This window comes from Macaca mulatta, chromosome 14 (genome assembly GCF_049350105.2).
Source record: "Macaca mulatta isolate MMU2019108-1 chromosome 14, T2T-MMU8v2.0, whole genome shotgun sequence".
In the NCBI taxonomy this organism is placed as follows: Eukaryota; Metazoa; Chordata; class Mammalia; order Primates; family Cercopithecidae; genus Macaca; species Macaca mulatta.
The window spans coordinates 119140286-119166898 of record NC_133419.1 but is presented as its reverse complement, the minus strand read 5'-3'; the positions used below and the strand labels follow the sequence as shown (position 1 = coordinate 119166898).

Below are 26613 nucleotides of genomic sequence, written 5' to 3'. Positions count from 1 at the left end.
GTATTTTATTTGTTATTTTGTAGAAGAGATACACACAGAGAAACATATTAACACTTAGGGAATCTGGGTGAGGGGTACCTAGAATTCTTTGTACGACTCATAGTTTTTTTGTAAATCTGAAATCATGTCAACATAAAAAGTTTAAAAAGTTCGCCTGGAAGAGTTCATCAAGCACTGGTTATGCTTTAGGAGTGCAGTGCAGGCAGCAGGCTATTCTCTAATTCATGTTTTAGGAATCCTGTGAGATTGCTATGTACAACTATAAAGAATTTAAATCAGAACAATTATACCCTGAAAAAGAAATCTGTTTAATCCCAGAAGTTGAAGGACTGGTGCTATAAAAATAAGTTATACCTGTGGGTGGCATAAATGTGGGTGCAAAGCACTATATTAGGAGGGAAAAGAGATATAGTAGACCCCTGGAACTTGTAGACTGAATATTCTCAGTCTCAATGATATCTGAAGCAACTCCTGCACTTAGAACAATAAGTTGTTCATAATAGGGACTAAGAGAATATTTGCTTAGTAAATGAATACCAGGCAATAATTTGTAATTTTGCTAGTAATAACTTCAAATGGCAAGTGGGCAGGGTTGAGTTTCTTACCTAGTTTGTGTCTCACTGACTGCTCAACATTCAGATTTCAACCTAACTTGGATTTTCTTATGTTTTCTTTTTTTTTTTTCTTTTTTATTTTTTTGAGACAGGGTCTTGCTTAGTTGCCCAGGCTGGAGTGCAGTGGTGTGATAATGGCTCACTACAGCTTTGATCTCCTGGGCTCAAGTGATCCTCTCACCTCAGCCTCCCAAGTAGCTGGGACTAGAGTAGCTGGGACTATAGGCACATGCTACCATGCCTGGTATTTTTTTTTTTTTTTTTTTGAGTAGAGATGAGGTCTCACTGTTGCTCAGGCTGATCTTGAACTCCTGAGCTCAAGCAGTCCTCCTGCCTCAGCCTCCCAAAGTGCTGGGATTACAGGCATGAGCCATTGCACCCGACCTGGATTTTCTTTACTACCTTTGCATACATATCTTATGTGGTAAGTAATAAGCCAAAGAGGTATCTGCCAGGAATTTAAGAACTGTAAAGGATGTAGGATATGTCCCTTATAAATGACAAACTACTGCTTCCTATTCAAAATTGTGCACTTTTTCCTTTCTCATTGTAAAGGTGGTACATACTGCAAAAAAACTCAGAAAGATTTAAAAAAAACCCAAAAAAACAGAGAAACAAATAGAGGTCACCCATAATCCAACCACACTCTTAATATTTTGGTATGAATCCTTCCAGATTGTTTTCTAGATATATATTCTAAAAACACTTTTCCAAACTAAGATGGGATTGTGCTTTATATACTATCTTGTAATCTGTTCTTTTCACTCAGTGATATGTTATGGACATCTTTCCATGTTATTACTGCAATTACTTTGGCACCAACCTAATAACATCAATCTATATTATCATCTTTAGGACTTCATATTTGCCATTATATATGCCCTATACTTATTTTAACCCATGCTCCTATATGGACTTTTGGGTTGTTTCCAGTTTTTTATTATCATGAACAATATTGAAATGAACACTACTTTATATCTACAGGTTTGCCAATGTATCTATTTATATCCATAAGTATTTGAAGTGCAATTGCTATGTTAGAGGATATACCTATTTTAAAGATAAATATATATTTCCAAATAATTCCCTCAGAAAGAAAGATTGTAACTAATCTATATTTCTTTCTACCAACAGAAAGTCCCCATTTATTCAGGATTCTTTTTTATCATGCTTTAATTTCCAGTTTTTGGTCACTAGAGGGCTAAAAAACAGACACCCTCCTTTCACCTCCCCCGCCACCTACCATGTATTTATTTCTAATTTTGTGAATTATCTATTTCTGTCTTTTGCCTATTTTTTTTCTGGATATCATTCCTTTTTCTTATTAATTGGTAAGAGCTCTTTGTAGACAAAGAGGCTCTGATATACAATATAAAACCACCACCAACAGCATCCCTTTTAATAGACCACTGTATAATTTTTTCTCTTATTTAGACATCTAACAGAAAGATCAGAACTCTAATAAAGACTGAATTTAAGAGAGATGGGATTATTGATCTTTTCACTCTCAATAACTTTGCTACTCTAATAGCAGATTCCTTCCTAAAATCTCTAAAATACTTCAAAACATTTCTTTAGCTGGTTTAAACAGGGGATAGTACCTGCTAAACACCAACAAAACAGACTATAGTAATTTCATCCACAGAAAAATAATCTGTGTACTTCCTGGGGTACAAAGAAGCAGGATGCCTTACCTCTACATGCCCACTACTGGCACAGAGAAAGCAAACCACCCTGGGTGTTATAGGAACAGAAGTCAAGATTCCTAAGCCTCCCATCTCCCATACATTTTCTGCTTCACAATCCTCCTGTGGAGAGAGAAAGGTCACTTAGGAAAGTTTTACAATTACACAACTTTGGATGGAAAATAAGGATGAAAAGCATAAAATTAGTATGACATCAGAATGTCAGAGTATTTCATTTCAATGAGTCCAAAAATAACTGCTGCTTTAGAAAGTTTAAATCTCAGACACAGACTATTAAAAGGCTCGCTTATTTTTTCAATTCATATCGAATATATTGCAAAGATACACTGGGACTGAATTTCCCTTACAGTTTTGCTAACTCAAGGAATCATCATGGTTTGATACTTTCCATGTGAAGGAATTACTTCCTCTGATACTGCTCAGGATGGATAGGAATGTTTCATTATCTATGTTCTGCAGTCAGTTCACAAACAGTGACCTAAGAACACTGACCAAAGCTCTCCCAGCGCTAAACCTATCTGTGAATGGGAGTTCTTATTCATTTCCCCAGTTGGTGCTGATTTCCTCTTTCAACACCTTTGGTAGTAGCATTTTCTTTATTTAACGTCTTTGACACTCAATATACTTTACGGTCACTGAAAACCTTTACCTTAAAGTCCACTCTGATCCTGTGGACTCCATCTGCTGGAATTTTTTGCTTAGAACTATTGCCATTGGAGAGAGTACTGAGGATGTTCAAAGTGCCTGCATTCTCCTGCTTATTGACCGGAGGTGGTTTTTCCTAAGGAGACAAAAGATGAATATAGAACAAAATCACACCCTATTTGCCTTCATATTTGCAACAGATAATAACACAAATGACAAATCTTATTAATAGATCTAAAAAGCATGTTTCCAACATAAACAGAGAAATAATCTTCAAAAAAAAATTTTTTAAGAGATTGGGTCTTGCTTTGTTGCCTAGGCTGCAATACAGTGGCACAATCATAGTTCACCGCAGCCTAGACCTCGTGGGCTCGAGTGATCCTCCTGCCTCAGCTTCTCAAGAGTAGCTGGGACTACAGGTGCATGCCACCATGCCTAGTTGATTTTTAAATTTTTTATAGCAACTGTGTGTCACTGTGTTGCCCAGGTTGGTCTCCAGCTCCTGCCCTCAAGTGATCCTCCTGCCTTGGTCCCCCAGAGTGCTGGGATTATAGATGTAAGTCACCACACTATCTCTTTATCCATAATAAATAAAAATAGTGAAAACAAGGAAGGGTGATTTTTACAGACAAATAATTGCTAAAGGATGTTGGGGTCAAAAAATAATTATGCCAAATGGCTTTTAGAATAAGCAGATTCCTAGGCTAGAACATACAGGGCCACAAAGAAGGGAAAAGCAACAAGGAAGAGACCAAAAAAGAAACAGGCTAAAGCCTAAACTTTTTTTTTTTTTGAGATGGAGTCTCGCTCTGTCATCCAGGCTAGAGTGCAGTGATGCAGTCTAAGCTCACTGCAGCCTCTGACTCACAGGTTCAGGCAATTCCCCTGCCTCAGCCTCCCAAGTAGCTAGGATTACAAGCGCCCACTACCACACCCGGCTAATTTTTGTATTTTTAGTAGAGATAGGGTTTCACCATGTTGGCCAGGCTGGTCTCAAACTCTTGACCTCAAGTGATCTGCCCGCTTCGGCTTCCCAAAGTGCTGGGATCACAGGCGTGAGCCACCGTGCCTCGCCAAGCCCAAACTTTTTTTTTTGGAGACGGTGTTTTGCTTTGTCACCCAGGCTGGACTGCAATGGTACAATCATAGCTCACTGTAGCCTCGAATTCCTGGGCTCAAGACGATCCTTCTGTCTCAGCCTCCTGAGTACCTGGGACTACAGGCAAGCGCCACCATGCCTGGCTAACTACTTCTTCTTTTGTTTTTTTGTTTAAATAAAGACAGGGTCTTGCTATGTTGCCCAGGTTGGTCTTGAACTGCTGGCCTCAAGCAATCTTCCCACCTCAGCCTCATTAAGTGTTGGGATTACCGGCATGAGCCACCGTGCCCAGCTAAAAGCCTAAACTTGAAATTTCTTAATTTTAAGAAATTCCACTGCCATATACATAGAAGTCAAGGATAAGGCTTTTTCCCTACAAAATAGAATACATCCCTGAGAAATGGCAGAGAAACAAATCTCTCCTCACCTTTTCTTTTGGTTTTTGTTTTACAGGGATACTTGGGCGGGGAGCCACTTTTTTCTGTTTGCTCTGCTCTGGACCTAAAAAATTCAGAATAAATTGCAGTCAGATGCTGGCAACAACTACTTTAGTACTGACTGACCTGTGAAGAAAGGGGCATTAGAAAAAAAAAAAAACTATTTAAACTCTAGGCTTCGAACAGGAAATTAAAACAATATCTCCAATTTAACTGGTTTTTTGTTTGTTTATTATTATACATAATAGTTAGAAAGAGAGCTGATTTTCTTGAACTGAAGACTTAAAATCATACATTTCCTGCTTTCAAATGCTGTTTGAAACATCAGTGCTTTTTTGTTAGTACTTGTGGTTCAGCAATTCCTTCTTGCCCTCTGCACTCACCTGATTCTGGTGGTGGAGGCTGCTTTTTCTTGGGTTCACTAGGAGTGGTTTTGGGAACTTCTTTTCTTGGCGGTCCTGTAGTAGGTGGCTGAGGGGGGATGACCGGTGCTGGCTGGGAGACCTGCTTGCTTGACTTCCTAGAAGCTGGAATGGTGGCCTGTTTGGATTCAGGCCCAGGGGCCGAGACATTTCCTTCTTCACTCTTTTCCTCGACGGGCTTTCGTGGAGGAGGCTCACTACTGCTTTTCTTTGGGGCAGGATCCTCTCTTGCTGATGGGGTAGGTTTCTGACTAGAGTCCACCACGTTCTTCACAACACTGCTCTCTTTGCTCTCTTTCTTTTCACTGGTCTTAGACTTTTTTTCTTTCTTTTTCACAGCTGGGGGAAAAACAACAACATCATCTGTCTATAAGTGAGAATAATTTTATTTAAAATAGAATTACAGAGCCACCATATGATCCAGCAATCCCACAGCTAGGTATATACCAAAAGAAAGGAAATCAGTATATCAAAGAGATATCTGCACTCTCATGTTTACTGCAGCAATATTCATGACAGCCAAGATTTGAAAGCAATCTAAGCGTCCATTAACAGATGAATGGATAAAGAATATGTGGTACATATCCACAATGGAGTACTATTCAGCCATAAAAACGAACGAGATCCTATCATCTGAAACCACATGGATGGAACTAGAGGACATTATGTTAAGTGAAATAAGCCAGGCACAGAGAGACAAACATCACATGTTCGCACTCATTTGTGGGAGCTAAAAATTAAAACAATTGAAATGATGGAGATAGAGACAGAGAGAATGATGGTTACGAGAGGCTGAGAAGGGTAGTGAGGTTGAGGGGGAAAGTGGGGATGGTTAATGGGTACAAAAATATAGCTAGATAGAAGTGAATAAGATCTAGTTTTTGATAGTACAACAGGGTAATTACAGTCAGCAATAATTTACTGTACCCTTAAAAATAATTACAAGAGTATAATTAGATTGTTTGTAACACAAAGGATAAATGCTTGAGGTAATGGACATCCCATGTACCCTGATGTGATTATTACCCATTGTATGCCTGTATCAACATATCTCATGTACCCCCATAAATTAATACACCTGCTGGCCAGGTGCAGTGGTGGCTCATGCCTATAATTCCAGCACTTTGGGAGGCCAAGGTGAGAGGATTGCTTGAGCCCAGGAGTTCAAGACCAGCCTGGGCAACATGGCAAAATCCCGTCTCTGCAAACAAAAATTACAAAAATTAGCCAGGCGTGGTGGTGCGCACCTGTAGTCCCGGCTACTAGGGAGGCTGAGGTGGGAGGATGGCTTCAGTCTGGGAGGTCGAAGCTACAGTGAGTCATAATCATGCTACTGCACCCCAGCCTGAAAGACAGAGTGAGACTCTGTCTCAAAAAAATAAATAAGTAAATAAATACACCTGCTATGTATCTACAAAAATTAAAAATAAGTTAAAAAAATACATTTAAAAAATAGAAGCGTAGAAACGTGACACAACATTCTCAGTTTCCTGCAGCTAAAAGTTAGCATTGAAAGGCTAAAGAAAGTTAATGCTAAGTTGATCAGGTGAAATAGGTATACTTTAATTGCTCTAGGAAATAGAATGAACTATAATTTTTATATAAATCTTAAGACTTATTATGTAAAATTTAAAAAATATCCCCCAATACAGGAAATAGTCCAATCAACCCCCATGTACCTATTACCTAGCTTCAACAGTCTACTCCCTGCGAAAGAGTTGCACTTAAAAAAAAAAAAAAGTATTCTCTTCTACTGGATGTATACGACTACACAGCATTTAAGCAAGGAACATTTGGGGGAAGACCTTTTTAACAACACTACCTTTAGCTTGCTTCTGCAGGTAGGCTTTGGAAGGCATCCATTGTAGATTCTGACATTTTCTCATCCTAGGAAAACAAGGATTAAACCATGAAACAAATTAAATTTAGAAGAGAAGCACTGAAACAAGTGTTCATTTTGCCTGAAACAATCAGTGAATCTTTATTCAGGTTCACATTTTTATAGCTGAAAAAAGGACTGCTCATTACTCAGATTAAATCTGAGCCTTTGAATCCCCGGATCAGCAATTTCACCTACCTTTAGGATCTAAAAGGAGCAAATATCAAATTATTTTTGAAATGGGACTCAAATTTCTTGTAATCCAACACTGACTAGCACTACACACAAAGTGATCAGTCAGTATTTCTCGTAGTCGCATCAGTCCTACTCTCTTATGAGGTTAATATTCATCAAGTAATCTTAACACAAAACAGACTAAAATTATCAAACAACTCCTTTGTCTACCACTACAATGTTATAATTAAATCTGGTGGCTTTGATATATACTTCACCCCTAAATTTAGATTTAATAAAATTCTAATGTAATCTGAAGTCTACAATTGCACTGAATCCACTTTAACTCTTAAATTTAGCACAACTTTATCTTGCTATCATGTACTTTTTTGTGATCTGTGAATTGCTTTACTTCTTTCCACTAATGAGACTGAGACAAGATTCTTGCTTAAGGTCAGACCAAACCAAAGCACAGAACTACTTCTTGTCTCCTAGAAATTATCTCCCCTGAAGTAAATAATGTAGCATTTCTCCCAACTATTCTTTATATTAATCACTTTCATGTCACTCACTCATTCAGCAAATATCTATTGATACCTATTATTTGTGCCAGGTAATTTACAAGATGCTCAATCACCAAAATTTGTTTATGCTACTATCTTGATCTACTTTAAATAAAGTATCCCAGATGGCAAAAAGTACATCCACAAACTGACTAAAAAAAGGAGAAAAAGTAGAGTAATAAAAATTTCAACATAAAAAATTCCATATTAGGGGATGGCTAATGGGTACAAAAAAATAATTAGAAAGAATGAATAAGACTTAGTATTTGATAGCACAACAGGGTGATTATAGTCAATAATAATTTAATTGTACATTTAAAAATGACTGAAAGAGTGTAACTGGATTGTTTATAATACAAAGGATAAATGCTTAAGGGAATGGATACCCCATTTTGCATATGATTATGATGCATTGCATGCCTGTATCAAAACATCTTATATATACCATAAATGTATATACCTACTATGTACCCATACAAATTAAAACAAAACTTCTTAAAAATAGAAATTTCGGCCGGGTGCGGTGGCTCACACCTGTAATCCCAGCACTTTGGGAGGCCGAGGCAGGTAGATCACCTGAGGTCGGGAGTTCAAGACCAGCCTGACCAACATGGAGAAACCCCGTCTCTACTAAAAATACAGAAATTAGCCAGGCATGGTGGCGCATGCTTGTAATCCCAGCTACTCGAGAGGCTGAGGCAGGAGAATCGCTTGAACCCGGGAGGCGGAGATTGCGCCATTGCACTCCAGCCTGGGCAAAAAGAGCGAAACTCCGTCTCAAAAAAAAAAAAACCAACAGAAATTTCATATGAGGCCAAGCACTGTGGCTCATGCCTGTAATCCCAGTACTTTGAGAGGCCAAGGCAGGAGGATCACTGGAGCCTAGGAGTTCAACGTTGGCAGTGAGCTATGATCATGCCACTGCACTCCAGCCTGGGTATCAGAGCAAGACCCTGTCTCTTAAAAAAAAAAAATTCCATGTGCACGAAAATATTCTAAGAGACAGTCGGAAAGCACAGATATTTATGCAGTGTATCTCCAATGTTTCCCGAATTGTCATAATTTTGTTGGGTCAACATAATTTCATAAAGTTGTCAGGTTTTAAGTAGGAATCCTCCAGAGCTACAGTCTGATATGGTAGTCATTAGTTACACATGGCTAAAGTTAAACGAAGTAAACAATGTAGTTTCTCAGTCACACTAATCACATGTCAAGCACTCAATAGCCACATGTGGCTAACGGCTGCCACACTGAACTAAACATTTCCATTATTGTTGTCTACTATTCCAATAGAACATTTCCATTGTTGCAGAACATTCTATTAATGACAGCATGGCCCCAGAGTATTTCTTATTTAAGAACAGCCCACACCACAAAATCTAACTGTAACAAGTCTTACAACTCAATTACAACCACATTCAGTGTCCTGATGCATCTGTGCAACAAACTAGGGATAAATAAGCAACTTTATGGTTGAGAGGTCAACATGTCAGAGTGAAACACCTACTTACTTGCAGCACTGCTTCTTTATATTGCGACCACCAAACTTGGGCTTATCTAAGCAATTAGTACAAACACCACAGTCCTCAGGCACCTGGCAGCCGGGACACTGCCCACACCGCCTCGATCGCCGTCCTTTCTTTACTGGAGGTTCCTGGGGTGCCTTGTTTCTAGTGACAGGTTTAATTGGTTTGATGGGTGGAGCAAGAGGTTCAGCATCTTCTGAGCCAGCAATTGATGACTTGTCTGTTAAAGAAATGAGGCATTAGTTCCAAGGGAGTACTGAATCCCTTCTTGGGAGTAGAAGGAGAGGTTCTCAAAAATCCCCTTCTATCATTAGATACCTTCAAACCTTGTTTTAATTGGTACTCCAAAAATAAAATATATTAAAATATTTATATACAGAACTCAGAATCTATTTTAAATAATTATTTAAATGTGTAAAAATGCCAATAACTTGGCCGGGCACAGTGGCTCATGTCTCTAATCCTAGCACTTTGGGAGGCTGAGCCGGGCAGATCGCCTGAGGTCAGGGGTTTGAGACCAGCTGGCCAACATAGCAAAACCCCTCTCCACTAAAAATACAAAAATTAGCTGGGCATGGTGGCACATGCCTGTAATCCTAGATACTCAGGAGGCTGATGCAGGAGAATCGCTTGAACCCAGGAAGTGGAGGCTATAGTAAGCTGAGATCATGCCCCTGTACTCCAGCTTGGGCAACACAACGAGACTCCGTCTCAAAAAAAAAAAAAAAGCCAACAACTTGCGTCTCGATGAAAGCAAAATTCCAAATATTGAAAACAAAACAGTCTAATCTAAAATCAAGAATAGAAACCAAATGCTTCTAAGGATTCTTCAAACCTCTAAATTCATTTTGAGTGGCCACTCTGCACTTAAGAACTATATGGCAGCCATGAGAACGTGCCTCCTAGACCTCCAACTACAGAAAGCACAACTGACCTGGGTCCCCGCTTCTGTGCTCTGAAATCGAGTGGTGCAGAGGCCACACTTACCATGGGCTTTCAGGCAGTGACTTGGTGGAGGAGTGACTCCTCCACCTGCTCCCAAGAGACACAAGACTCCCCTGACAGTCCACTTTTACTCAAAGACACCTTGACAGCTTTCTAAACCTTTCTTACCTGCACAGCAGTCTAGGAAGATTCTAGCCTTCCTTCCCCTTCTCCTTCATGGGGGTGAGACGGGCATCACAGTCTGACAGCTCTCCCAGCCTTCCCTGGCTACCTCCCCGTTTCCCTTCTCAGGCATTTCCTTTAATAAAATCCTCATGTTTTTAATCCCCTCTTGCCATCTGTTTTTCAGAGGACCTAGACTAACTATGAAGAGCCTACTGGGCATCCCCAGCATAATCAACAAACAAATCAAAAGCCTGTTCTGACTCCAAGTTGACCTTCCTGACCTACCATCATTCCCCATGGAAGACAAAATCTTTTCTCGTTCTTCCCATGGTAAGGCACTCAGGGTGGGCATGTCATCAGGAAACACAGCTCGTTTTCGGCCAAGGGCAACAGCTGCTCTTCTGCAGACATGTTTAATCCGGGGTCCTCGCACAGAGGTCTCTGATGAGTCACTTTCTTGACCCTGAATATGAGGCAATCCAAAAACAGTAACAACCATACATGTTGAAATTATAACTGAATGAAGCCGAGGTATACTTGATCAATTTCATGATGATTTAGAATCAAAACATACAACTCTAATTATTCCCAGCTGATAAATCACATCAAAACAGAAATCAACTATTAACGTATCCTAATTGGCAGCACAAAAAAAAAGGTCTCTAATCAAAAAATAAAAAACAGCTTGAGGTGGGAAGATCATTTGAGGCCAGGAGTTCAAGACCAGTATGGGCAACATAGCGAGAACCCATCTCTACCCAAAATTTAAAAATTGGCTGGGTGTGGTAATACACACTTGTAATTCTAGCTACTTAGGAGGCTGGGACAAGAGGATCACTTGAGCCACCTTGGGTGACAGAGTGAGACCCTATCTTAAAAACAAACAAACAACTAAGCTTCTATTCCCAATTACACTACTATTTTAAATTCCCCTCAAAATTCAAGCTGCCAGTCTATATTACCAAAAAGTTCAGTGTGATATAAATATGGCTTATCTAACCAAAAACTATTTCTTATATTTCCTTGATCAACAGAGAAGTAGGAGTGAAATAACTTATAAATGAAAGTATAGGCTGGGCGCAGTGCTCACGCCTGCAATCCCAGCACTTTGGGAGGCCGAGGCGGGCGGATCATCTGAGGTCGGGAGTTTGAGATCAGCCTGACCAACATGGAGAAACCCTGTCTCTACTAAAAATACAAAATTAGCCGGGTGTGGTGGCGCATGCCCATAATCTCAGCTACTCAGGAGGCTGCGGCAGAATTGCTTGAACCTGGAAGGCGGAGGTTGCAGTGAGCTGAGATCACGCCATTGTACTCCAGCCTGGGGAACAAGAACGAAACTCCGTCTCAAAAAAAAAAGGAAGTATAAAAGGCTACAACAGAAATGTCTCAGATTTTAAAGAGCCACTGCTCCTATCACAAAAAACATCCAACATGGTGTTAAAAATAAGTCCCATTATATTCCTGCTACAATTCTCAACTGGCAGAATTACTAAATGTAACTATGGCCCTAGGTTGAATAACATTAATTTTATTTATTTATTTTTTTGAGACGGGGTCTCACTCTGTTACCCAGGCTGGAGTACAGTGCCGCGATCTCGGCTCACTGCAACCTCTGCCTCCCAGGTTCAAGTGATTCTCCTGCCTCAACCTCCCGAGTAGCTGGTACTACAGGCACATGCCACCATGTCCGGCTAATTTTTTGTATCTTTAGTAGAGACGGGGGTTCACCGTGTTAGCCAGGATGGTCTCGATCTCCTGACCTCGTGATCCGCCCGCCTCGGCCTCCCAAAGTGCTGGGATTACAGGCGTGAGCCACCGCCCCCGGCCCTGAATAACATTACAAATCTAAGTTTATGGCCATCTTACTCTAACTTGATATGCTGGCATAAATAGGCATCTACTACATGACAATCTTTTCAAAAGACCCTAAAGATCAGCAACACTTCTCAGAAAAGGCCAGTGACTAGCTTACTTTGTTAAACAAATAAACAAACAAAACAATAAAAAAACAAACAAAAATGCCGGTCTTCGTAAAAATCTGTTTGGCATCATGTTAACTAACTGAATTCTATAGCTTTCCTGTTCCATGGCCTAAGGCTAAGTGCTTCTAATCTGTTTGTTTCTTTATTTATTTTGAGACAGAGTCTTACTCTATTGGCCCAGGCTTGAGTGCAGTGGCGGGATCCCAGCTCACTGCTATCTCTGCCTCCCAGGTTCAAGTGATTCTCTTGCCTCAATCTCCCGAGTAGCTGGGAATAGAGGCGTGTATCACATGCCCAACTAATTTTTTTTTTTTTTTTTTTTTTTAAGTAGAGATGAGGTTTCACCATATTGGCCAGGCCAGGCTGGTCTCAAACTCCTGACCTCAAGTGATCTGCCCACCTTGGCCTTCCAAAGTGGTGGGATTACAGGCATGAGCCATGGCACCCGGCCAGTACTTCTCATTTGTATTCTGCAAAAACATATTATCTACTGCTCTAATCCCTCACTACTCAGAGGAAGAGAATGCTCCCCTCCGGTTTTCTATTCTATCAGGGATAGTAAAACAATTTGAGTATTAAAATGTACCTTTAAAATTAAGTCCCAGGTTTAATTACATCAAGCCTATAAGGTACAAACAACTCAGCATCCTCTGAGTTGTTTAATTATCTAAGTCCCAACCTTAGTTCATTCAGCCTTAGTTCACCAATTTTCCACAGGTGCCAATCCAGCTATCCAATATTCCTCAAATATGTTTCTTACTTTTCCATTTCTACCCACACTGTTCCCTCTACTTAGAATGTTATGTCCTGCCATTTTCTACCTATCAAAATCCTACTGGTCCTTCAAGGACTACTGCAAATACCACTGCCTCCACCATATTTTCTTGGTTCTCATAACTGGATATAACTGAACTACTTAGCCTAAAACTTGCCCATAGAAAGGGCTCAATAAACTGTTAGTTTTAACAGGCAAGGTGGAAAAGAGTACCTGTGCTTTGGGCTGGTCAGTTTGTTTAAGACTCTTACTCTTCTCAATCTTGCAGAGCTGAGCTTTGGCCTTTTTTAGGAGGCTGGCAACCCTCTTGTCAGTCATTGGAAGCTTGTCTGCCTGAGCCAACATGGAGCCTATGGAGGAAGTGGAATGTTTAACAGTGCTAGATGAAGGAGTGGAAAGGCAGAGGGTTTTCTCCTTCTCCAGGGATGGGGCAGTTGGGCCGAGGTCCAAGTTGGTTTTTTCCAGATTTCCTCTCCCTTTCTTTATAAGTATTTTGGTTTTGACAGCTGTTGTATCCCCAAGAGTCACAGAAGTAATATCAGTCCCAGAATCATGTGATGAAGACTTCTTCCGCCCTGTTGCTTTTTTGGCAGAAGATGAAGTGGCAACATCTTCACCAACAACCTTCTCTTTGGAAACCCTACCCACAGGATACAAAGCAGAACTACTCTGAATTTCTGATCCCTTTTTCCTTTTCTCTTTCCTTGACTCCCGCTTATTCTCCTTTTCTCTCTCCCGGTCTCTCTCTCTACTCTTGTCCTTCTCCACGCTCTTGTCAGCATCTCGATCTTTGGACAGCTCCTCAGGGGCCTTGTCTTTATTTCTCCCTCTTTCAGTCTGAGAGCCTGGGGTAAACCAAGGGAAGAGAGGAGTAGGACTACTTGATGAAAATGGCTCTGGCGGAGCACTAGTCTGCTTCCTTGGTCTCTGATTTTTCTCTGCAGATTCCCCAGACTGAGTCAGGGAATGAGAAGGAAAAGTAAAAGTTGGGTTTAAGGCACTAGTGGCAAGAGGACTAACAGAAATGCTTAACGAGGAAGAGACAGAAGACGGGGGGGTGAGAGGTGACAGCTCAGAAGTACTAAGCCTTCCACTTCTCGTCCTCATGGAGTGAGAAGGAGATCTTGGTTCAGATCGAATAGGACTAAACACTTTTCTTTTCCTTTTTCTATTGGATACTCCTGAAGATGATGTTCCAGCAGAAGTTCGATTACTAGGCAAGGTTACAGACTCAAATATTCTAGAGTGAGCCTCACTTGGAGTAAATCTTGGAGCTCTCAGAAGAGGGCTCCTTTTGTGCATATCAAACCTTGTTCCAGAATGGAGTGGCGAAAACAATCGGGCTGAAGTAGCAGTACCAGATGCAGAAAAACCAGACGCAAAGCCAACGTCCTCGGGAGTTAGCGGAGGGGGTCGGAAATTATCAAATATTGGTTTGCGAATAAGACCTTCTTTGGCATACTTTGCTGAGGAAAAGTATTGTGGCTCTGACCTAGAATGCTTTAAAGAAGTCCACCTAAATGTCGGTTCTCGCAAAATAGATTTTCGCTTCCCTTGCATAGGAGCAGTGGAAGCAGGCAAAAATGGTGATGCTAAGGGGATTGTTGGAGGCATAAGCCAAGGTGTGTGGTCAGAGATACTGGAGGCTGGCTGCAGTGGTGGGGGTGGAGTCAGCAGAGGTGGAGGTGGAGACGAGGAGGTCTGCTGCTGGGGGGCACTTTGTAGAGTTAATTTTTTCGTCGTTCTGGATCCAAAACTTCTCTCCGACACTGAATACCTTCTGCTTCTCCTATCGTTACTCTCATTTTCTGGGGACTGGGAAATGGGCAGTGGAGTGTGAACTTCAGGGGTATCGCTCCGCTCCTCAGGAAGTACCTGAATCTCCTCAGAAGCCTGAGAGTCTGTGGAGGTATCAACACTGGGGCTACTAGATCGGGAGGAGTCTGAAGACATTTGAGAGGAGTGCTGAGAAGCTGCACTTGATTTTTCAGAAGATCCACAGGACGGGGCACTGAATCTACTATTCGGTGTAGACTCTAATCGGGCAATTTTAATTGGAGGGTCATAATCCTCATCCTCTATAAACCGCCGAGGGGTCTTAATGATCCGCGAGGAGATAGCACTGACAACAGGCATGATGAACTGTCGAATATTTTTGACCTGTGTCTTCACCTTTCTTCCCTGCAGCTGAGCTGCTTCTTTTTCAATTTTCTTTTGAGCCCCCTTTTTTGCCCTCTGCAAGAGTTGCTTAGCAATGGTTGCATCTGTCCTTTTCGAAGAAGGAATAATCCTAACTGGCTTAATCCTTCGAGGGCTTTGTCTGACAACTGTCTTATCTTCTTTTGTAAGTGGAGGTGTTCCTTCCTTGTCTTTCCGGACTTTCTGGGGCTTTTCCAGTTCAGAATTAATGAGGAGACCCGAAGGGGTCTTTATCCTTTCTGTTGATGGTGGCCTTCCTCTCCGTCGTACAATCTGTACCCCCTTCCTTCCTATTTGAAGCTTCCCTGTCTTAAACTTAGACTTGAGAGGAGACAGTTTACCTGCTCTTAATTTTTTAATCTTTGTGGCTTGCTGAAACGTAGCAGAAGGTGTCCTTTTAATTTTTTTCAGGTTATCTTCTTTGTTTCCCTTTGGTAACTCTGAAATGTCCTTTCCATGTGTTATTTTGATTTTTACTCCAGGGAAGGTGGGAGGTCTTCCTCTCTTCTTTTCTATACTTTTAGAATCTTTCTTCTTGATCTTATCTCCAGATTTGGTCTCTGATTTATTTAGAGGGGAAAACACAGATGGATCTGAGAGGATAGCTGAATTTCGGTCAGAGCCACTTCTAGGTCTCCCACGAGGTTTTCGAGGACTAGTTTTAACTGTGTATAGAAATTAAACAATGAAGAGCATATATTTAGCTGTGTAGTTTAGGTTTTAACTAAGCTGAATATAACTTAGCACTGGCCATTTTGTACTGAGTTCAACTTGAGTCTAATGAGTCAATCAAACATCTTAATTGTGCTTAGTTTCTTTTCACCCAAAATTTGCCTCAAAGAAGTCAGCAAATAACATGCCACCTGAAAGAACATTTAATTACTTTTTTGATACAAAAAGATAATTAAGAGTTTTCCACTGAACAATTAATCCACAAAACTGATTTTCCTACAATTTTAGATGAGCAAGAAGGTTTTTTCTGAATTCAAAGGAATTGTAAAGAAAAAAAAAATCTGAACTTCCTTGCCATATCCTAGCCACCAAGATTAACATTTAAGAACATGCTTCTAGTCAGTCATCCCATCTTTTCAATTCAGAATTCTGGCTTTGAACAAATTTGAACACACTGCTCTTCAATCATCAACATACCAACTCCCTGGGCAGTTCAGAGTACCATATTTCAATCTGTTTTCCCAAAGTAGACTAAGAAAAGTTTTACTGAACAGAAAAATGTTCATTCATGACACATCAGAATAAGATCACTGAATTCAGTGGCATGTGAACTAATCAGTGAAGTAACATCACGATGTGTCTACTAAATCTACTCCCCTGCCTAAAGGTTCTTGAGCTAGTCAGTCTCAAGTTGCAAAAAGATTTAACCTTAACTGATGTAAACAGCAAAGTGACAACTGAATAAATCAAAGTTCTGTTCTAAATAAATGGAATTTTCCAATGTATAAATAAGCTCAGTTTGCTACTTTTCAAGCCATTCAAGAAAACAAGACTGTTTTTAAAACACCTTGTATAAGCCTACATTTTAAAAAGTAGTAACTTGGCTATTTTATCAAATCTTCTCTTCCCTCTTGATAACATTCTTCTGAGATTAAAACTTCCCTTAATAGGCACCAAAGGAGATTTACGCCATTATGATGAACATTTTTTACAATGGAACTACTTTCTAACAGAACAGAAGTCAACAAAGATTTTATTGTTGAGATTTCTAAATATAAATGCATTCCTCATCAATTAATTTATGAGAGTTCCTTTAATAGACTAAGGATTCACAGCTCCTTTCTCAACATATTCTAATTACAACAAAGGTAATAAACTAGGAGAGAGCAGAGAAACCATGTTTCATTTCTCAAATAATGAAACATATCAAGATGGTTTCTTAGAAAAGAAGACAACATTCAAGGTAGACTGGTAGTCAAGAAAAAAAACTTAAGAGAAAACTATCATGAAAACGTTGTGAATTAACAAAATAAAACTCCTGCCCGGAGTCTGGGTGACAGAGTGAGACTCTGTTTCAAAAACAAGAACAACAAACAAACAAAACAACTCCTGCCCGGAAATATATCAAACGATTCCTTACCATTGTGGTAGACTTGAACCTGGCCAGTCAGAGGGCTTTATCAATTCTGAAAACCTCTTCTATCCTACTTTTTAAAAATGCTTTTGGTAGACAAGTAGAAGCAGCAGAACAGAGAAGAGTCCCAGCACTGCTGCTAACTTCCCTGATCCAAAGAACTCTCAAACTGGTTATAAATCATTACTCATATATTTTATGGACCTCATTTTATCATCTATAAACACAAAAAAAACCCAGATGATCTCTCAAATTCCTTTCCTATATGAAGTTTTAAGACTTCATCACATGTTAAAGAGAACACTGCTACTGTCTGAATAGCACAGATACTGGGACACTACCGCCCAACTCCCCCCAACTAGAATGGCAATACCACCCCTATTTAAGAAAAGAAAAACTGTCAACTTGGATGTTTGAATTAGATGATAATATATGATGACTCTTAAGTGAGACCCTAATGCTAGCACACATCACAAGCTAAGTCAATGTCAAAAAGCAGAAACAGCTAACAATATCATATTTAGCTGGAGTGTCTATCTACATAAAATCAAAGAAAACCATATATAAAGTCAGAATGGCAGCACAGATAGGGAATGCATTTTCATCAAAAGATGCATAGCTTTCTCCTATATAGAACTGAATTCTGCAAGCCATTAAATGTTATTTCCATTGAGGGTCTTCTCTTAGGAAACTGCTTGTAAGTCTAGAATTTCAAGATATTCTAGATATTTTGTCGGTGAGAATGATGACAAATATTGCTAATTTTCCATTTTTTTTTATTTTAATACAGCCTTTCAAGAATCAGGTAAAAATGTTTCACATAATGCCAATATTTTGTTTTTGGTTCTTTGACAACAGTAGACCAAATTTAATCTGAAAAAAATAATGGCCAAATTATTCCCAAAGACATATACACTACCACATAACACAAAATGTGTAAATCTGAGGATGCTTTTAGTAGGTTACCTTCAGTTTGCCTACCAGATTTCCCAGTAATTCTGTAGAAACCTACTTCCCATGCCCCAAGTTGTTCCCAGAGAGAAAGAATAAGCCCAATGTGGCCTGATAGAGAAGAGTCCCATAAAGAAGTCTAGCTCATAAGCCATTTCCTAACCCCAGTACGGTAGAGCATCCTTTACATGCAAAGAAGGCAAGGGGAAGCCACAATCTCCTAACAAATAAAACTTAAAGGCACCATGCACTTAATTGGCCGTACCTGAAGGAGACCTTGTGGGACTTCGCACTCTGACTTCTTCATCTGAGCCAAAACCTAAGAATTGCTCATCCTACAACAAAGGAAAATTATTTTAAAATCAGAAGCAAAAATGTGCATACAAACACATCCCAAAGAAATGCCCAGAGGAGACACAAATGAATTTGGAAAATTTGCCTTTTTATATTAATTATCATCATTCAAATGGATACTATAAAATAACTAATACAGAAATAAATGGACCCAGTCATACAGCTTTATTATAGACAAATAGGAGCTGTGTAGTAACTGAACAATGCATTGAAATGTCATCTTTGGTGCATAGTACACAGAGGATAGTGCTAAATTTCAAACTGTAGATACAGCCCAAAACAATTAAAGGACAACTTTAAATCAGGTAAGCAAGTAAGTATAATGGCAGAAACATACAGCCCCAATACAACAAATGCTTTTCAACAAGTATTTAAGTCTATAGACACATAAGGAGTAACATAAACAATATAATAATCTCTTGCCTTCTAAATATTAATAGAGACTGAAAGTGCCATAATTGTCAGTTCCTTAACTCAGGAATTGACATTTAGATATGATTTCTGTACATTTGAGATCCAGAGAGTCTCAACATGCATTTTATGGCATAATTTTGAAAATGCCTGTGATAAGAGACTTAATGGTGGGCAGCAGTGTTTGTGAAAGGGATCATGAATTGACCACATATAGAATGAAATCCTTTACTAAAACTTAGAGAAACATCCTATTTTCAGTTATAGTTGGAAAAGACAAAAAGCAAAAGCTTCTGCTTACCTCTAATTTTTAACCTGCTCTATTAAAAAAAAAAAAAGGGATTTGTTTAACCTATTTTGCACAAGTTATCAAGAAAGATAGTCTATTTAAACAAACTGATTAATAGAAATTCAATGATTCAGAGATTGAGTTCTTTCCAGAGGGAGACACAGAATGATAGAATTTCAGATTCCGGAAACAAAATCCATATAAAACAAGAACAAAACAAGGAATGAAGAACAGACATTCTGGAACCTCCAATTAATAGTGGTAAGTCCCAAACTGAGTTCCAATGATAAAAGCACTGACATTTTCCTCTCAAGAGGTAAGATCACAGGTATGTGGACAACATCAATGAATTTTCTGAAGGATTATTTTCTCAGTTCATTTAAAACTAGAGTCAGGTGCTGACCGTCTTAGCCATTTTTCAGCCATGACTATATTAAAAGACATATGTAACTTTTAGGACAAATTAGCAGGTTCATCTCTTAAATTTAAATGCTTTAGAGGAGCAAAACATTTAAGGCCCAGTCTTTGCATACTAGGCAACTGAGAGACAAGTCTTATTGGCATCTAAAGAGGCTTTTGCTCTGAGATTGCTAAGATTAAAGTATTGGACTATCTAATACAAGGCGAAATTCTCCTCTTCAAAGACATTTGAAAAAGCATTACAATTTTTTTTTTTTTTTTTTTTGAGTCTTGCTCTGTCACCCAGGCTAGAGTGCAGTGGCGCGATTTCAGTTCACTGCAACCTCCTGTGTTCAAGCGATTCTCTTGCCTCAGCCTCCTGAGTAGCTAAGACTACAGGCCCTTGCCACCATGTCCAGCTAATTTTTATATTTTTATTACAGACAGGGTGTTACCATGTTGGCCAGATTGGTCTCAAACTCCTGACCTCAAGTAATCTGCCTGCCTCAGCCTCCCAAACAGCTGGGATTACAGGCATGCACCACTATGCCCAGCCATGAAAAAGTATTATAATTCTAAGAATGTATGAAACCTAAATTTAAGGAACACAGACTAGAGTACTTTTTTTAAAAAATTACCTATTTTGCTCAGGCTGGTCTTTAATTCCTGGTCTCAAGTGATACTCCTGCCTCAGCCTCCTGAGTAGCTGGGACTACATACATGCACCACCATGCCTGGCTTACTGGAGTACTTTTTACAGTTTCTTCTTTCATCACTAATTTAAATTCTTACATGTAAGTTCTTTTTCTGTTGTTTTTTTGTTTATTTTTTGTTTTTTTGAGACAGAGTCTTGCTCTGTCACCCAAGCTGGAGTGCAATGGCGCCACCTCAGAGCTTGCTGCAGCCTCTGCCTCCCAGGTTCAAGAGATTCTCATGCCTCAGCCTCCCAAGTAGCTGGAGTTACAGGCATGTGCTACCACACCTGGCTAATTTTGTATTTTTAGTAGAGATGGGGCTTTTGCAATGTTGGCCAGGCTGGTCTTGAACTCCTGGCCTCAAGGGATTCACCCACCTCGGCCTCCCAAAGTGCTGGGATTACAGGTGTGAGCCACTGTGCCCAGCCAGTTCTTTTTACTTTAAGAAAGTTTAAAGTAAATTATTACTGTGAACATTATTTGTGAATAAAAAAATTTTCTCCTGACCAGCACAGTAGCTCACACCTTAATCCCAGCGCCTTGAGAGGCTGAGATTGGAAGGACTGCTTGAGGCCAGGAGTTCAAGACTAGCCTGGGCAACATAGTGAGACCCAACATAGTGAGTCTTTACAGAAAATTTTAAAATTAGCCAGTGCTCACTCTGTCACTCAGGCTGGATTGCAGTGGTGTGATCACGGCTCACTGCAGCCTCAAACTCCTGGGCTCTAGCAATGCTCCTGCCTTACCCTCCTGGGCAGCTGGGGCTACAGGCATGTACCAGCACCTAGCTAATTTTAAAATTTTTTACAGAGACGGGGTCTTGCTATGTTGCCCAGGCTGGTCTCAAACTTCTGGGCTCAAGTGATCCTCCCACACTGGCCTTCCAATCTAAAAAAAACTAAAAATAATTTTAAAATAAAAAAATTAGCTCTCTCTTTTCATCTTAAAATAAGTTAGTATATAACTAACCTAAGACATGTGAATCTTAACCCCAAATACATTTCTGGAATCATTTTCAGGGTTTACACTGTAGGCTACAATGTTACCAAAAAAACAAAACAAAACAAGTCAAAACTCCTAACAGCACAATTAATATAAAATCTTATCACAATAATGAAATTCCATACTGTTAACTTTTAAAATGTACTTTCAGGCAGAAAAAAAAAAGACACTAAAAATAGCAACCCTAAAGCACATTTTGAGGAAAAAGCAAATAAAATAGGCAATGGCAAATCACTTCAGATGCTATAAAAAACAGAAACAAAAATCATAGAATATAATTGTAGATATTATATACATGTAGATGTAGACAGCCAATCCAATCTTCTCATACATGATGCCAGTGAGGACAGTGCTCGATGTGGGGAGAGAAGAGTTGGTTTAGGGTCTCAGTCTGGTTCTCTCAGACTATGTAATCTTAGACAACTCACTTACTGTATCTATCCCTCAATTTCATTTTTTATTTGAGCACTGTAAGGAATAAATAATTTATGTGAAATCACTTGGAAAGCTATAGGCAACATACATATGAGGGGACTTCAAAAAGTTCATGGAAAAATGGAACTAAAAGATAAAAATTAAAAATATAAATGTTATTTCTCAACATAATCTCCAAGGTCAAGACCCTTTTGTAAGCCATGATACCAGCCATTTAGCCCATCCCTAAAGAACTGGGGGTCATGGGAATTGAAACATTTTAATGCAGTCTCTCTTTTTTTTTTTTTTTTTGAGACGGAGTCTTGCTCTGTCGCCCGGGCTGGAGTGCAGTGGCCGGATCTCAGCTCACTGCAAGCTCCGCCTCCCGGGTTTACGCCATTCTCCTGTCTCAGCCTCCCGTGTAGCTGGGACTACAGGCGCCCGCCACCTCGCCCAGCTAGTTTTTTGTATTTTTTAGTAGAGACGGGGTTTCACCATGTTAGCCAAGATGGTCTCGATCTCCTGACCTCGTGATTCGCCCGTCTTGGCCTCCCAAGGTGCTGGGATTACAGGCTTGAGCCACCGCGCCCGACCTAATGCAGTCTCTTTTACATTATTAACTGAAGAAAAATGGGTACCCTTCATAGTTTTTTTCTTCTTAAGATGGAGTCTCACTCTGTCACTCAGCTGTAGTGCAGTGGCACAGTCTTGGCGCACTGCAACCTCCGACTCCTGGGTTCAAGTGATTCTCCTGCCTCAGCCTAGATGCTCTGCCTCCTTCATAGATTTTTAAGATTGGGAAACAAGAACGGCCAAGGAGCCAAATCAGCATATTTAATGATAATGAATGACTTCTTCTCAAAATTCTCACAACATTGCCCTTGTTTGATGAGAGGAATGAGCAGGAACATTATCATGATGGAGCAGGACTCTCTGGTGAAGTTTTCCTGGGTATTTTTTTTACTAAAGCTTTGGTTAACTTTCTCAAAAACACTTTCAAATAAGCTGATGCTGTCATTCTTTGGTCCTCCAGAAAGTCAACAAGCAGAATGCCCTGAGCATCCCCCAAAAACTGCTGCCTTGACCTTTGCTCTTAAACAGTCTGCTTTTGCTTTGACTGGACCACTTTTACCTCCTGGTAGCCACTGCTTTGATTGTGCTTTGTCTTCAGGATCATATTGGTAAAGCCATGTTTCATCTCCTGTTAAAATTCTTCAAAGACATGCTTCAGGATCTTGCTCCCACTTGTTTAAAATTTCCACTGAATGCTCTACACTTGTCTGCAGCTGATTTGGGTGCAATGGTTTTGGTACCCATTTGATAGAAAGCTGCTCAACTTTAGTTTAGGTTTTTTTTTTTTTTTTTTTTTTGAGACAGAGTTTCGCTCTTGTCACCCAGGCTAGAGTGCAATGGCACAATCTTGGCTTACTGCAACCTCCACCTCCTGGGTTCAAGTGATTCCCCTGCCTCAACCTCCCAAGTAGCTGGGACTACAGGCATGCACCACCACACCTGGCTATTTTTATTTTTGTATTTTTAGTGGAGACGGGGTTTTGTCATGTTGGCCAGGCTGTTCTCGAACTCCTCACCTCAGGTGATCCACCCACTTTGGCCTCTGAAAGTGCTGGGATAACAGGCGTGAGCCACCACGCCCAGCCAACTTCAGTTTTTCAGTCAGAACCGTGTAAGCTGAACCAATTGAGATGTCTATGGTGCTGGCTATTATTTGTGCTGTTAATCATCATTCCTCTTCAATTACTGCATGGAACAAGATTAATTTTTTCCTTACAAACTGGACAGTCTGCTACAGGCTTCATCTTCAACATCATCTTGTCCCTTCTTAAAATGCTATCCAATTATTTATTTGCGGCACTGTCCCCATAAACTTTTTTTTTTTTTTTTTTTTTTTGAGACAGAGTCTCGCTCTGTAGCCCGGGCTGGAGTGCAGTGGCCGGATCTCAGCTCACTGCAAGCTCCGCCTCCCAGGTTTACGCCATTCTCCTGCCTCAGCCTCCTGAGTAGCTGCCCATAAACTTTACGTAAAGTGATTTCACCATTCTTTCACTCAGCTTCACCATAAATTTTATGTTTGTGTTTGCTTCAATTTTAGCAGAACTTATGCTGCTCTGATAGGGGCTCTTTTCAAACTGATGTCTTATCCTTCTTAGTGCCTCAAACTGCATCCTGTTCAGACATGTTATGACAAGTTAGTGCAAGTCTATTTTGGTACATAAAAAAATTTTGAAATTCTGCAGTTTTTTCATAATATGTATTTTCCATGAGTTTTTTTTTTTTTTTGAAGTCCCCTCACATAGTAGTTCTTGCTGTGTTTGAAGAAAATGAAGCTCTAAGAGGCCAAATGACTTGCCCAAGATCACACAGTTAGCTACAAAGAACCTAAGTGTCTAAACTGGCTGTACAATAGTCTTCCTGCCATAATAGGTACAATATAAAACAATAAATATTTAAAGGAATTGAATAAGTTGTCTATAGTACAAAATATGCTATTCTTTTAGCTACTGTAAAAGTCATATGATGGCCATTTTCAGATCCTTCAAATTTCTGATTAATTCATTCTTTTCCTGAATTATACTCATGGAACAACCTGCTAATCTATGCATTTCACAAAGGCATCTGGGGATTTCCCAACACTTACCAGGGGACTACATTGCTAAATACATGTATTTTATGCTCCAAATGCTACAATGACTGACAGCTCAAGCAACTATACATATAATAATCAACAGGTAAAGTATTCAACAGGTAATAAAAAGTTATTAATCTTTAAAAGAAATGGGCTGGGTTCAGTGGCTCATGCCTGTAATCCCAGCACTTTGGGAGGACAAGGTAGGAGGAGTGCTTGACCCCCGGAGTTCAAGACCAGCCTGGGCAACATAGCAAGACTCCATCTTTATTAAAAAAAAAAAAAAAAGAAATAAAGATAAATGTAAGAGATACACACTGCTAGGTTCATTATTAACAACCTAATGAGTCATTTTTATATATTTCAAACTCTAACAAAATGTAACTACATAATCCTAACTGCAATGTGTTCAAAACAAGAGTTCCACTGAGCTGTCAGGCAGTTTAACTGTCAATATTTAAAGTTTCTAAGTACTTTCCAAAATGACAGGAAGCATTAATTCGTTTTCCTTCTGGTCTTGTAGCTGGAATAAGGAAATAAAAAAATAAGAGGTCAGGCCCGGCGCGGTGGCTCACGCCTGTAATCCCAGCACTTTGGGAGGCCGAAGCGGGAGGATCACGGGGTCAGGAGATCAAGACCATCCTGGCTAACACCGTGAAACCCTGTCTCTACTAAAAAATACAAAAAAAAATTAGCCGAGCGTGATGGCGGGCGCCCGTAGTCCCAGATACTCAGGAGGCTGAGGCAGGAAAATGGCGTGAACCCAGGAGGCGGAGCCTGCAGTGAGCCGAGATCGCGCCACTGCACTCCAGCCTGAGCGACAGAGCGAGACGCCGTCTCAAAAAACAAATAAATAAAAATAAATAGTCAAAATGAACTATACTTTTACCCAAGAACTTTCTTTGCACTTGAAATATTGATTGATTTCGTGAAGCATTCTTTAACAAATAAGTAACCACTGTTTAAATAATCCAGACAGTTTAGCCAAAACCAAAAGCCGTCATTGTTATGTTAAAGAGCTCCAGTCTTCTAACTTTGAACTTCCAAGCCTATGTAAGAGCCCTAAAAAACCAAACCAAACCAAACCAAACAAAAAAACTAAGTAAAGCCAAGTTGAGAAAGCACTGGGAAAGAAGGCTACAAGAAGGTGCTGCAGCTGGGCACGGTGGTTCACACCTGTAATCCCAGCACTTTGGAAGGTAGAGGTGGGCGGGTCACCTGAGGCCAGGAGTTCAAGATCAGCCTGGCCAGCACGGCGAAACTCCGTCTCTACAAAAAATAAAAAATTATCCAGGTGTTGTGGCACGTGCCTGTAGTCCCAGCTACTTGGGAGGCTGAGGCACAAGAATTACTTGAACCTGGGAGGCATAGGTTGCAGCCAGCCAAGAGCTCGTGCCACTGCACTCCAGCCTGAGTGACAAAGCGAAACTCCATCTCAAAAATAAATAAATAAATAAAGAGGGTGCTGCAAAAATGTCCTCCTTGTTGCACACACTGCACTATCATCAGCAACAGGTTTCTCATCTTGCTCCATCACCCACCTTAAGCACATGGGGTCCCTGGAGGTTGGAAACAAGGCAAGAGTGTTGGCTTCCCAAGGATTTAAACTTACCTAGAAATCAAAAGACTAAGGTAATATGTGTATAAAAAAGACAAAAGAAGCTGCAGTTAAATCCACATTTGGCATCGTGGCATCATAAGCCTGGAAAGCCCTGAAGAGAGAGGGTACAGGAGACATCATGCTATACATGACTAAGGATTCCCGGGAACTGGGCCCAGGTAACCATTCATCACACATACTTTTCCTTTCAACATGGCCTACTCTGATGAGCACAGCATTCCAAGACAGTATAGCCACAAAACCTAAACCTTGCTGACACTGATGTACTTGGAGACTAGATCACCAAATTTCATTTTCTTACCAGCAAAGACAGAAAAATACCCTTGCCAAGTAGAGCACTGTAAAATACTGTTAAATCATATTTAGTTTCCAGTGATTAAGACAGCAAATTACACTGTGTAATGTCACTTCCTAAGTCAAATCAATTGTAGAAATAATAAACATGTAGAATTTCTTTCTGACCCCTGCATCTCTACTCTAGGGTAACCAGTTTTTGAGAGCTTCCAAGCATACCTTTACCACTAGATTCAGCTTACTCATAAATATCTTAATATTCAGAAATTTATTTTAGTGACAAAATTTTAATTCTTTAGTGGCCATTTTTGTGAATGAC

The 26613-nt window shown here is 40.0% G+C and overlaps 1 protein-coding gene across 8 annotated transcripts in view; it reads right to left on the bottom strand.

Annotated features, from left to right (window-relative positions):
- KMT2A (lysine methyltransferase 2A) overlaps positions 1-26613 on the bottom strand; it is a 90836-nt gene that overhangs the window by 38312 nt on the left and 25911 nt on the right. For 5 of the 8 annotated variants that reach the window (XM_077964388.1, XM_077964389.1, XM_077964390.1 and 2 more), the window contains 9 exons: positions 18437-18506; positions 13149-15799; positions 10461-10638; positions 9051-9285; positions 6746-6810; positions 4885-5262; positions 4492-4565; positions 2970-3101; positions 2309-2422 (listed from right to left, as the gene is read on the bottom strand). In XM_077964388.1, the coding sequence (XP_077820514.1) occupies positions 2309-2422; positions 2970-3101; positions 4492-4565; positions 4885-5262; positions 6746-6810; positions 9051-9285; positions 10461-10638; positions 13149-15799; positions 18437-18506 (3897 nt within the window). The remainder of the gene's footprint in view (positions 1-2308; positions 2423-2969; positions 3102-4491; positions 4566-4884; positions 5263-6745; positions 6811-9050; positions 9286-10460; positions 10639-13148; positions 15800-18436; positions 18507-26613) is intronic. The other 3 variants (XM_077964394.1, XM_077964395.1, XM_077964393.1) reach the window with 2 other exon arrangements.